This window comes from Pezoporus wallicus, unplaced genomic scaffold, assembly GCF_028554395.1.
Source record: "Pezoporus wallicus isolate ANWC-B61680 ecotype Strahan unplaced genomic scaffold, APGP_CSIRO_Pwel_v1 contig_3847, whole genome shotgun sequence".
NCBI lineage: Eukaryota > Metazoa > Chordata > Aves > Psittaciformes > Psittacidae > Pezoporus > Pezoporus wallicus.
The window spans coordinates 4,805,105-4,818,904 of record NW_026639842.1 but is presented as its reverse complement, the minus strand read 5'-3'; the positions used below and the strand labels follow the sequence as shown (position 1 = coordinate 4,818,904).

General features: G+C 37.8%; 1 protein-coding gene across 21 annotated transcripts in view; it reads right to left on the bottom strand.

Moving 5' to 3' along the window:
• The window catches only part of KMT2C (lysine methyltransferase 2C), a 194,080-nt gene that overhangs the window by 53,541 nt on the left and 126,739 nt on the right, over positions 1–13,800 (bottom strand). For 16 of the 21 annotated variants that reach the window (XM_057416496.1, XM_057416502.1, XM_057416497.1 and 13 more), the window contains 7 exons: positions 13,646–13,747; positions 13,366–13,470; positions 12,246–12,427; positions 11,332–11,496; positions 10,621–10,730; positions 5,059–5,124; positions 3,350–3,562 (listed from right to left, as the gene is read on the bottom strand). In XM_057416496.1, the coding sequence (XP_057272479.1) occupies positions 3,350–3,562; positions 5,059–5,124; positions 10,621–10,730; positions 11,332–11,496; positions 12,246–12,427; positions 13,366–13,470; positions 13,646–13,747 (943 nt within the window). The remainder of the gene's footprint in view (positions 1–3,349; positions 3,563–5,058; positions 5,125–10,620; positions 10,731–11,331; positions 11,497–12,245; positions 12,428–13,365; positions 13,471–13,645; positions 13,748–13,800) is intronic. The other 5 variants (XM_057416510.1, XM_057416513.1, XM_057416514.1 and 2 more) reach the window with 3 other exon arrangements.

The window sequence follows — 13,800 nt, the reverse complement described above, 5'->3', positions numbered from 1 at the left end:
CACCTGACTGATACCTGAGAAACTGATTGAGAACGTCAGTTTTTTCACAAGGGTGATAGATACTAATACTCTCTAATACTTTTGGGAAGCCCACCCTACCTATACACAAAGGCCCAGCACGTACATACATTTCCTGCGAGATGAGATCCACGCAAAACCAGAGAATAAGTGCTATAGTTACTATATGTGAATCTATGACATTTTTTTGGTGCCCTTTCAGAAGTCTGTGCTATCGCATTTTCTGAGTTTCTGAGCATTTTCTAGCCATACATCAAGGAATATGTATGGACACAATTTACCATGCAAGATACACTTCATTTTTATTGTCCTCTTAAGTTTGATTTGTCAGGGCTTTTTTTTTTTTTTTTAATGAGAAGACAGATTTGTCTGCAGCCTGCACTTGGAAGGCAATGTTTAATGACTTTTAGTTTAGAGGGTTCTTGACTTGAAGCTGTGTGACTGACTGAAAGCAGACTTATCTATGAAGAGGAACTTGACTTACATAATAGAAAATTCAGCCCAAAGCAATTACTCAGCCTTGAAGATGAAGACTGTAATTTTGAGTTAGAGTTTATATTCTGTGTGAAAGCAGGGCAGAAGCAGATGTAAAGTACAATGGCATTAAAAAGCCTTTGGTGTTGAAGACAGAGGGAGTTAATTCTGTTTCTGAGATCCCCAAAATGTCAATACAATAAAGAACTTTCATCTTGATATGTTAAATATACAGATTCCCTGCTTTGGATTTAGGTGTATATTCCTACATGGACTAAATCCACACACAGTTGTAAGAGGGAGAAATAGTGTTAGACAGAGCTGAACTATTTCCTAGCACTTCTGGTGTGCCAGAATTGAAAACTTTGCTCTTCCACAGGCAGGAGCACAGACTAGACTTTCCCACCGATGAAGAATTCTCTGCATTCTACCAGCAAAGCTGGAGGTTTGGCCAAGGCAGGCCCCAGTGACCACCACAGCCAATTCCTCCCTCCCCTTAAGAGCATGAGTGAGCCCTCTTCACAACATGTCCACTTCTGGCAGAAGAGAAATCTGCTTAAGTGCTAATGTGTCCTGCTATACAAAACAGTATACCAAATGCTCAATCCCACAGTGGTCCTTCCCATTTACTTATAATGCATAGCTCTACAAATACTAGCAGTAGAGCTACATTAAGTCTACCAAAGCTGAAACTGTCAAGCAAGATGAACTTTCAAGTGGACTTCAAATTGTGGAACACTTGATGAAAAAGCCTATAGATGAGATGGTAACAAAATCACCACAAGCTCAATTTTCTCAGATACAGCCTTTTTTTCCACCTGGAACTTCAGAGACTAAGTAAGGGTTACTCCTGTTTGCCTGGAATTACTACACTATGTTGCTCCAACCAAAGCCGTGGTGCAGCTTTATTCATCCTGATGCTCATACAAAAATTTCAGTCATTCAGAGAACAGGCACCGATCCACTCTGTGGAGCACATGTAGAGCTCACTGGAAATCCAGCCAATCTACCACATACATGCTGCACTGTTACTGTGACATATATGAACATGTTATGACTCTCAAAAAGGCAACAAAAGGTGATCAGAACTGAAATTAAAGTCACTGGAAGCTTTGGCTCTCTTTTTCATACTCTGCTATAACATTTATCTTGTTACCTAATTGAAAAGGGATACCTATAAAAGCCAAAGAGCAGGTACCGAAGTTAGACAAAGTTATATAGAAAACAAGAATGTTTGTAAAAGTAGGGATGATTAACCACTACAAAGAACAAGGGAAGTGATGCCTTCAAACACAATCAAATGTTTTTTTGCTTTCACCAACCCACCTGATGGTTGTTGATGATGCTTCATCTCATGAAAGTATGAGATGAAGTCTAAAAGTCAGTGTAATACTAATGTACCAAACCCTGTGAGTACTGAAGATGAAAGAAAAGTACCTAGTTAACTGTTTCAAAGGTAATAAACAAATGAAGGGAAGCCGTTATAAAAAAATATACCTCTAGTCAACAGCAGACAGTAAGAATGTGCTAATCCAACAAGGGAACAATACTTGTATCAACAAGTTAACACTGAAACTGCACTGATGGTTAAACTACCCAGTTATGTCAAGTACACTTTCCGTATCTAAAAAAAGCTTCTTATGAAATTTAATCTGATTAACAATGAGGCAACAGAAAGCAGTTTAGATTGTGGGGTGCCTGTATTCCTCTGTTTTTCTTCTAACAGACACCTGCATGGCTAATGTAATGACTCTCACACCTGCTATTTAAGTAAACCTTTCCCCAGGCCACAGATTAACACCTATTCTACCAACACTTATCAGGATGTACAGCCAGAGCAGGGCAAAGAGGACAGAAGAATAGTATGCTGGCTGCTGTTTCTAGTGTTGAAGAGTGAGGATTTGAAGAGCAGGGCTGGTTGCTTGTATGTGCTTTTCCCACTCTCATCTCGCACCTTTGGTCTCCTCTGGCTGGGGCTGCTGTACTTCCTCAGCTGTGAGGGAAGCAGGTAAGACAAGTACTAGCAGCCCTTGGACACATGAATCTTTGCTTCATGTCTAGGCCTGCGTCAGAAGAAGCTCTCCCAAGGGCTTCATGCACAGACGTGTTTGGGTAGGCAAGCATTAGCCCAGATCCCTTTGTCTCTCATCAGCCCTGGAGGCCTCAAAAACACTGTTTAATCTTCCTCTCCCTCCGTACTACATGGATATCCCATCCTGGAATCTGAAACCCTTCCGTATGGACCCTACATACAGCATTGCCTACTTGAATCAGAACAACACCCAAAACTTCAAAACTCAAATTCTGTTTTAATTCTACTCTGGAGATGAGGACAAACAAAATGTTCATTTCCTCTACAGAAATACAAGAAAATTACTTTTTTCACTTGGACTCATAGGTCAGTCCACCTTAACTCTTCCAGAGAAAAGAAACACAGGGTCAAAAAGCTTTTCTCTCCAGTTTCCCCTTTGCTTTAAACACCAGCTTTACAGTGATTCAGAGGCTGCTTTGCTGAGTCAACATTATGACTTTGAAACAGCATCTGCCCTAAATTTGAGTCTCAAAATACACTTGTACTCAATGAGTGCACAAGTAACGCAAGGACTGGACAAAAAGGCAACTCGTTTTTCCAGTGTTGCCAGCTGTGGAAAGATGAGTTTCCTCTGAGATGGATGACCCATAAACAGATCAACAAATGGACAACAACGACTCATTACTATTGTTCAAGTAATTACCATAAGGCATTCTGTACAGAACATACAAGTATCAGTATAATAACATCTCCCAGGGACATTTGCAATACACACATGTACTGCAATACCCCAAGATACAAGACATGCCAAAAGTAGACTGCTACCTCTACTGTCATCCATCTCCCCATCTCTTGAGTGTTCTGACTGGGCATCTGGGGGGGTCTGAAGCACAGCCACACTGTTCTGATTTATAATCTTCAGTTTAAGCTTTGGTTTCGTCCGTTTTCTTCTTGGTACTGTAACAGTTAGGCTCTGTAACTGAGACATGCCGGACTCTGTCAAGCAGACTCCATCCTGGGTGTATGTCTTCGGTGGGTCTATAAAGTTGAATGAATCATAACAGCAATATAAAACTCTTTAATTTACAAGTCTTAGATTTTTAGGAATAGTAACTTTTAAGAGTTAATAATCCACATCTATGGAGGTGATTAATGAGTGAAATAAAACAAGAGATATCTGATACTGTCTTACACATTACACTTACAGCTTTATAATTTAGAGCCTGGTGTCAAATCCAGCAACAATCCATTATATTGCTACAAAACAGCTTAGATCAAGGACTCACTAGAAAGAACACTTTGATTATTGGAAACTGGTGCCTTGCAAGGTATTTATGTATCCCTGGCACTCACAGAAAACTGTGCAAGTCTTACTTTGGGTCCCTGCTGCTTATCAGCCAAGGCCCTCATCTCAGCACTTTACCTTCATCTTATTAATGACCTTAACCCTCCCAGAACTCTTGGTAACTCAGGCAAGTTATTAGCCCTATTTTACAGGCAGACAAAAAACAAGTTATATCAAGTGAGCTGCTCAAGATCCAACTGGAAATCATGGGTAGAATCTGAGTTTCCCAAGACCTGCAAGACTGCTTCCTCCCCAAGCTGCTACATGACAACTGAGTCTGCCGATAAACTCTAGCATTCCTTAATTCACCATGTAGAAGGGCGATGTCACCTGTGCTGCCACCCTGCAAGTGGAGGTTTGGGAACTTTCAGGGAATTACCCAGTAATGAAGAGGCTGAAATGATGCCTCTGCTCTTCGGAGCCAATTAAATACTGATTTGGTAATGCAGTTTTTGAAAACATATAAACATCACAACATTTGTTTTCTTTAACCAGAAATATTTTCTTATGCAATATTTAACACCTCAAAACACAGCTGGTTCTGAACACAATTCTTCCCGGATTACTGTTTTCTTATGTTGGAAGGAGTGTTTGCTTTAAAAAAAAAATAAATAAATAAAAATAAATAAATAAATAAAAATCACATCCTCTTTTTTAAGTGAAAGATCTGAGGGGAGAACCTTCTCTCAGAAGTACATTTGTGTGGTGCCAAATGGAAAAAAATTCCAACATTATGGAAGATGTCCTGACATGATGGAAGCTGTTGGGTCCTATTCATTATGAAAAGTGACTTCTGACCAGGCTCGTCAAGATTATAAATTGCTAGCACAAACCAGACAGGTACAGAAAAGCTTTGCCCTCCTACAGCTTGTGCCTGTAAGCATTTGTGTACATGCTTGACTCAGCCCCACTGTGTCATCACTGCTAATATTAAGGCAAGTTTGCTAGTATTAAGGTAAGTCTGCAGAATCAAAGCATAATTAAAAGTAATTATTACAGTGCAGTATGGCAGGCAAAAGAGAGGAAAGAAGAGAGAATGAGGGAAAAAAACGAAAAGCATGCAGCAGTAACTGAAGGATAGTTAATGCTGTGTGTTATAAAATCACAGAAAAAGGATTTTTTGTCTCATGTAAAAATATACCCTTGAAATACGCTAAATGATCAAAAGTTAAGCATTTACATTCTTTACCTAGTTCTTTTGATTTTGAAATAATCTGAGCTCCACCTGATGAATCACAACAGTCCAAAGAAGGCACTGAAAAAAATAAGGAAAATAATTTCAACTTTTAAAAATGGTGACTTGATTTAAACTGAAACTGATTTTAAACTGAAGTTAATTTTCCTTCAAACAGTTCCACTGAACTCCCTAATCTATACTGCTGTTCACATTTACTAGCACCTTTAAAATAAAGTGCTTTTTGGTGTCACAGAAGCTGTGACTTCAAAACAAGCCTGATAGAAACTGAAGTTCTCCAACTGCCTAGAGCCAAGAATGGCACTGGAATGGCACTGAACTCAATGGTAAATGATCTCCTTCTACTGGCAAATGAATACACTGGATCTACTGGATTGGAAAGTAACCTCTACAGTAATGATGTCCAGGTTTTGCTCACCTAAGTATTAAAAAATGGGAGGGATTTGTAAATTGTATATCAACTGCTGATTCCCCCAAGGAGGGGCAGGCACCCTCCAACAGCTTCATACACAATATTCTAGCTATGTCTATGCTGTTGTGTTTCTTATACAACACATGAGATGGGTGATACATCTGAGAACAGATGATGTATGATTTGTTGAAGTTAGACAGGGTAATTCTTATTCAAGAAAAGAATATCAATACATGGAACAGCAGAAACTCAATTTAAAAAACTACAGCTTCAGGGAAGCACTGCAAGAGTGAGACTGAACAAAAAATGATCAAAATGTCCTATAAAATTACACTACTGTTGCTGTGGGTAGAAACGTTCTTCCCATCTGCCTTAATTACAGTAACCGTAATCACGCTTCACTAACCTGTGATGTGCAGACTAGACTTTTAATGTTAGTAGTGACTTTACAGAGATTATGTAGACAGAGTAAGTAAAGTGAAAATTAGAAGCTTCTATCTCACAAACACTGAGAAGTAGCATCAGAAAACCTGTTAGTTTGGCACAGTTAGCACTACTAGGCAAGCTTATCTACAGATTTTTCTTTTTTTTTCTTCCTAGAAATCTTATCTATGGTGAATTTAAGACTCAGAAAAATATCTGGAGTATTTATTTTGCATCTGTACACAAGATGAGACCACTGAGGCAAAGCACATGTCGGAGGTTTAAGGCTTCTTTGACATATCAGACCACCACATGCATACTGCTGCTGACCATCTCACACACAGTACAGAGTAAGGGGCAAGACTAGGATAAGCTCAAAAATTTCAAAGTAACACTTAAATTCTTTGCTAAATACAATAATGGGTATGATGCATTCTAAGCATATAAACAGAAATAAGGACAGTAAAAGTCTGTCTTCAAAAAATATAGTCCCTTAAAAGTTTTATGTAAAGTGTAACTAAAGTGTATGATATAACCTACAGAAAACCAAGATTCCATGCAACAACTAAATGAAAGTAGCCCATGAGAATTACTGAAAAACTGATACACAAGAGTGGAAGGAATAGACAAGGAAGAAAATAAAACTGGAAATTAGATTTTGAAAGAAGCACTAAGTTGGAAGGAAACAAAAAATATGGGACAAGCTGCAGCATGGAAGATACTCAGCAGCACTGAACTGAAACAACAGAAAAAAGGCAGACTGTAAGAAATACTCAAAGTGGAATAAGACATCATCTGTTCATTTAATTGGTTATAAGATGTTTTAAGGCAGAGATAGCAATTATGGAACTGGAACCTAAGGTAAACAAAAAATTTAGAAAGACCGCTGTGAAAGGGAATTTGAAATCCTGATTTTGAAGTCAAACAACAGGGAGTGTTCTTCTGGTCCAGGTCAGATTGTGAACAATTTTAGCTTTGGAGATGGAATAGAGTTGAAATAGTCAAATAAACAAGCTGACAGTGACAGAGGTGAGGCCTTAAGAGACCAACTCACAAATGCTGCACAAAACAAACAGTATTTGAAGACAATATCAAACAGACTTCCAGAAAAGGAGCTAAGTAGAGCGCAGACTAGGGATTAAAATCAATAAAATGAGTAACAGAGAAATACAGTACTGTTAGAGAAAGACAGTTCAAGGGGGAACAAAAAGCAGCAAACAAAAAAGAGTGCTTTCTCAGGCACTAAGCTGAAAGTTAACTAAAATTATTATGCTTATTTGCAAAAGGGTTTAAACATGCTGAATATTGCACAACATTCAGTAGCCTCAGCTCAAAACAAACTGCACAGAATACAATACGATGAGAAGAATCATCGTTTCAAAAAAGAAAGGGGACTGCCAATTGTAAGGCTGTAATAGAAAAGAACAATTCTAGGAAGAAATTAAATCAGCATTAAGGGACAGAATGAAATGGTTTATGTAAAAATACTACAATAACAGAGCACTATTCAATGACTGCATAACTGTATGCATGACCCAGGGATTTCTTTGTAGATACAGTAACTTACAACAATGTGGGAGCTGACAAAATAAATGTGTCAAATAATAAAACAAAATCAAAAGTTAAATTCTTTAAAATATCGTGTTATGCCACTTTTGTATTCTTTATTTGTAAACTACATTGAATTAAGTTTCAGAATGAAAAAAAATTTAATTCATAAAAGTTGTACAACTGAGGCTCCCAGCCATAATATGTGTACCACTAGCACTACTGAGCGTCTCTGAAGTAGTAAGTGATATGAAGTCCTCACTGCCTCTGAGGGCATGCTTACATGAGCCACAAGAGGAATGCAGGCACACAGGCAGGTACCAGAAACTGTTACCAGATCAACTGTAACTAAAGAAAACCGGGCAGAGATGGTCCCTTTGCTTCCTGCTGAGAAAAAGAAACAACACTGACAGAGGAGGATGCTGGAGTATGTGGAGGGAGAGAGGATGGAAGTAAGCAAGGAAGGAATGAAAACTGCAGATGGGGCATATGACATACAAGGGCAAAAGACAGAAAAGCAGAAGTGATGGGTATATGGTGGAGAATTGCTTGTTTAGGAGTAGTTGCTTGTAGATGAGAGATACACCTTTTCTGAACGTGCAGGAATTACAACACAGAGAAAAAGCTGCTGCTACACTGAGCAGCTGCTCGTACCCAGCCACAATACTACTCAAGCAATCTAAATTAGAAATAAATTTAAATAGGCACAGCAAATATGCTGGGGAACATACGTTATAGCTTGAGACCAGAGTAAAAGGAACCTGATGAAACGCTGAGCAGAGTTGATTATTTCAAAATAATCTAGTAATGAAGGTTTTATGGTATATTACTTTGGAGCAAATCTTACCACATTATGACTTTTGATATTATGTATATTCAAGAAGAAAAAAACACACCTATTTATCTTTTATTTCCGTTTCGTGAAGAAGATAACTTTGTAAGATTATCAGACATGATGAGATAGGGAAGAGCTCTTACGAATGTAAAAATTTCCATTTTCTGAAGCAAGAAAAATGGAAGCTCTTTCTCAATGCCTACACACTAGGAAAATTTACTCTTTACCAACAGTACACCTGCAACATTTGGTAGCTTACTAGGGTAAGGGGCTCTTGCTTTTTCTAGAAATAAAGCAGTTAAAAAGCTTGTAATAATACTTGCAACACATCTGTGATATATCCAATGGAAAGAGCAAGAACTCTCCCAGTAAGAATCCCACAACATGGTGCATTTTAACAGTTTTCTACTGTTAACTAACATTTGTTTAGTTTCTCTAAGTTTATCAAATGCTGATTGCTTTCACTTTGAAACAAAGAATACAGAAAATTCTCAAAGGAGTTGTAGAAGAATTAACGAAAAGACTGAAATATTTCACATAAAAGTACATGCAAGTATTTCTGTGAACATGCACCAAATGACATCCACACATGCAACTGTTCAAACGTACACGTTAAAGAGGCATAATATATACAGAGTCAAAACATGAAAGAATAAGCAGAGAAACTTGTCATAAAAAAAGGTGGAAAAAAGAAAAACCCTGAAAAGAAAGCTTGGGAGCTCCCTAACAAGTATTGTAGGACTGGTTCATATTCTTCAGAAGACAAACCTAAACAACACAGGAAGGACTAGCTCAGGGACCAATTATGCCTGGAAGTGAAACATCTCTGATACCATCTTGCGAAATTTTTCCATCTCACATTCTACAAGCTTTAATTATCTCTAAAAGGTAGCTCTGCCAGCTTGAAAGAGAAAGGAAGAGAGAATATTTCTTACTTGGACCTTTTTAAGAGTTCAGAGCTTATTATCAAAGTAAACAGAAATCTGTGTTATATCTGCAAGTTTCTTCTTTTTCCCACTTACAAAGCCTCTTTCTGAATTTGCGAAAGCCGATCTCAAAAATGAAGAAACTTGTAGAAATACATAAATTGTTTTTTTTAATAGTGATAAAAGTGGGATACTTGGAAGTGTTCCACAACCATGTGTAGTTGACAAGGGAGCACATAAACTCCAAGGCCATGTTAGTAAGTTCCAATTACTGCCATGCTGGTATGACAATGAGCTAGTGTAAATGGACTCTAAGGAACTTTTCTTGGCAAACCTCTTGAACACATGCCTTATAGTATCTTCAATCCTGATCAGGAAAGCAAATCTTACTGGCATCTTCTTGGTAGATACAAATATTCCCTGAAATATTTGCTTAGTTCTTGTACCCTCCTCCTTATATTGTCATGAGTAATGAAAGTAAAGTGTTAATGCGAACACTTTAACATGCTACGACGCTAAAAAACGGGTATAGGTGTCAATGTTCAATTAAAATAGCAGTCTGAATAAGAAAATCCCATGAGATGACATGCAGAGAAAACAGACCCGGAATACCACCCCTGTAGTAAACCCACAAATCATGTAGACCAACCTAAGTGTCGGCAGGCCACTCACAATAACCAGTATCAACAAAACCAGATGCTATAGCTGTGATTAAAAACTGCAGTAACCTCAGCTCCTGAAGTACCACTGCTACAGAACTGTAACACAGACTAACAAGGTGTGTATATACATATATTCATTGATAGCATGAGCACAGAAGAGCAAAGTTCATCAGAAAGAACTATACATTTCAACTAATAAGAAAGTGGCAATTCCTATGGAGGAAATTATGGCGAATTCTTTTAAAGACTGCAGCTAGGGAGGGAAGTACTGGTCTTAAGTACCGGCAGAGCTGAGCAAGTGGCATCAATAAAATGGGAGGAAGGAGGGGGAAAAACGTTTGTATGGACTGTTGTTACAGCTACTGCCGATTCAGACAGCTTCTGAATATCAAAATACAGGTTTCTCTGCTTAGAACTGATTTTCAGATTCTTTAGAGAACTGGGCTTTTTTCCACTTGACAAAATTAGATGCCTTTTACCCTTTCAGAACCAAAGGCTTTTAGTTGTTTACCCGAATTATCTTCAATACATCTACCCAGAATCCCCCGCTACGTTTTATTTGGCCTTGCAACCAATCACTAGAGGGTGCGCAAGAGCTGAGGACACTTCCAGAGGGGCCCTTAAATGAAACATGAAAAGTCTTCCCTCCACCATGAGCCAAATCTCCACCAGAGCGACAAACTGTAACACATTCCCAAACCTATTTGTTGCAGTGTGCAATCCTGCCATTGGTTTCCATTGTCTTCTTACCGTTCGTTGTTGGTATGTATGGCCTACAAATGGTACAGTCAAAACCCATATCAGCTATGTTTTCCACTTCCTCCTCTGTGTTTAAGTTCTGACAGATTGCATGCATCCATCTAGAAATTAAGTGGGGGAAAAAATACAATTTAAAGGAAGTATGTGGTGTTTTAGGAGACCAAAATATCAGTATATGGTCCAAGTAAATGTGAAATATTAATTTTGTTTAAATTCTTTTCAGAGAGAAATGATGAATCGGGTTACCCATATACAGTATTCCCCTAATGTGGTGTATATCAAACACTGTACATACAGTACCAGGTTATCTATTTCCCTTCACAGGAAGGAACTATTTATAAAACGACATCCGGGAAGCATGTCTAAGTATCATAATTTTCTCCCTATATTGCAATAATTTTAACTACTTACTTGATACAATGTAATCTAGATTTAGCCTCACAACAATCATCCTGTGAGGTAAATTAGTTGTAATTTTACAGAGGGGGAAGATGAAACACAGAATGATTAATTAATTCACCCAGAGTTGTATACTTAAGTCTGTGGTACAACTTGGAATGAACTATTACAAGACTTCTGAGATTCAATCCAGTGGTTTTTACCACAAGACCATTCCCTCCATCTTTACACTTTCACATTAGGGGAAAAAAATTAAAATAAGACTTACACGGGAAAAAACGGTACAATATTAGAAATCCTTACCGATCACATTGTCTACACTGAATTATAAGTTCTTCATCCCTGTAAGTGCGATAGCAGATTGGGCAGGTAGACAAACTTGCGCAGGGAGCACACTGTGTGTAATTATTTTGCCATTCACATCTTAAACCTGGTGAAGTTGCTCCACAGTGTCTGCACCAAACGCACCTGCAGAACAGACAAAATGACCTATTACTTTCAGTGCATAGGAAGATTATTTTGTGGCTTTAAAACCCTCCTACTTCGAATTGAGTAATTAAGTTTTAGATCATGAACCACAGGGGAAGGGAGGATTCGTTTCAGATCAAACTATTTGAACTGAATGAAAATGGTATTATTTGGATTTTGAACATTACCAACATTTTTTATACTTTTAAAAATGTTCCTCAGTAAGAATTCCCTTCAACCTGCAAAACTAGGTAGTCGGGTGCTTGTAACAGCTCAACAGGTCAAAGGACTTCCTGCTTCCAGTTGTCATTCACTTTGATATATGGAGACTTAACTATGTGAGATGTCTGTGTTCCACCCTAGTAAAACAAATGGTTTTCAGAGGGTTTTATTTTAAGAAAAATTTGGTGAAGCACCCATTCATTTTTCCAACTAAGCACTCAAATGAACATTCCAATGAATGGAAAAGGGGTATTTTATTTTTGGCTAAGAGTGTCAAAAGAAAAGTTTTGTCCTCCTCTTCTTAATTGGGTTTTGGCATGAAGAAGCAGTATTAAGAGATAAGAGTTTGTCTATTACATTGCTAACTGGATGAAACAATTCAAAAGTATTTTGTTTGCTTTTTTTAACACACCTGACTTAAATACAATTAAAACATTATTACAGTTAATTGACAATGCAAATACAAAGTGACAAAAGGAAAAAAAGAGGCCAGCAGTCAGTATTTCTGACCCCAGACACAAACACACCATTTGCACTTCCAGCCGCCCTTTGGAACTGTCTGCAGGGGTGGATCTAAGCAGTATGTGTGGTAGCTGATGTCGCAGTCATCACAGAGAAGCAGTCTTCCTGGATCTGTTGCTTTCCCACAGGCTTCACACACTGTGCACTCCAGGCACCTCCAACCTTTGCTAAGCACCACTTTAGTAATCTGCAAATGGCAAGGTGAAGATTATTTGAAAACTACTCTATGAAGTGTGATCGTTGTATAAATTAAGGTTTGGCTAGTGAAGCACAGGATGCTCTTCTGTGCACACTATCCACACCACAAGTAGCTGTTTAGCAATTGCTAATTAGACTTCCTGAAGCTTCAATAAATGGGAACGGATTAAAGAGAAAGAAATTGTAATTAATGACATCTGATACTGTTCCAGAAGACAACTTCTTTGGATAAACTAGCATGATAAAGAATATATACTGCATTGGCTCTATGTGTAGGATAGTTTACTCTTTATGGGAGTAACTGGTCCTGAAGGGATGAAGAAGAATGCAAGGCTGCTTTTTTTAGCTAGGTAGTAAAGCCATCTTTTGCATAGATGTGCTCACATGATAAAGAGTGTATACTGTATATATTGCAATAAATAGCTTATTATGTGCTTGCTAAGTCATCTCATACCATTCAAATTTAATTTTCACACATTCTCTCTTAGGCTAATGAATGCAAAATGTATTAATTAACCACTCCAACTGCTGTCAATTCTGACAGCCAACAGACAAATTGAATCAACTAAACCTTATGTCCCTAGTAAATGAAGATGCAGTGTAATTTTTTCCCTTGTTTTTAATTCTGCTTGTATTTAGGTTTTAAGCTTATATCTCAAACTGTTATTTTAACCAACTGCTGGATAATCAGTGCTATTTATGGTTGCAAAATTACAAAAAGGTTAATTTCTCTTGAGTCAATGCATACTATAAAATGACATTTAATTAAAGTCTTTCACAAGTTGCATATAAATAATGGTCACATTAGCTGATGAATATCTAACAAGTTAATGACTTCCTTAATTACCATAAAACCAAAGGCACCATAGTGCTATTAAAGTACAACATGAAAACAGTATAACCAAGAAATTTTTTTATGTAACTCACCTTAATACTGACACAGTATGGATGGTAACACTGACCACACTGAGAACATGCAAGCAACCTGCCCTCAGCACCTTGGCCAAAACTCCCACAAACCACACACATATCCTGAAATAAGAGAGAAGAGCTGACTTTCAACACATGCCAGACAGTAAATTCTGGAAACACTGTAAAATCCAACTAGCTTGCTGTACAACTTAAACTCCTAAAAAGGACATTCATTTACTGTTTTCTAATTAAAAGCAGAGAAACAAAACGAAAACATAGTGACTATTATCCTAACCTGATGGAGAGTGAACTTGTCACTGTTGGAGAAGAGGACGACTGTATTATGCATCGAGTTTTCTTCCTCATCTTTGTTAGATGAAATATCCATAGTTGTGACCTATTAAAAAAAAACACAGAACATGAACTGCAAGCACATCACTTATTCTGAGA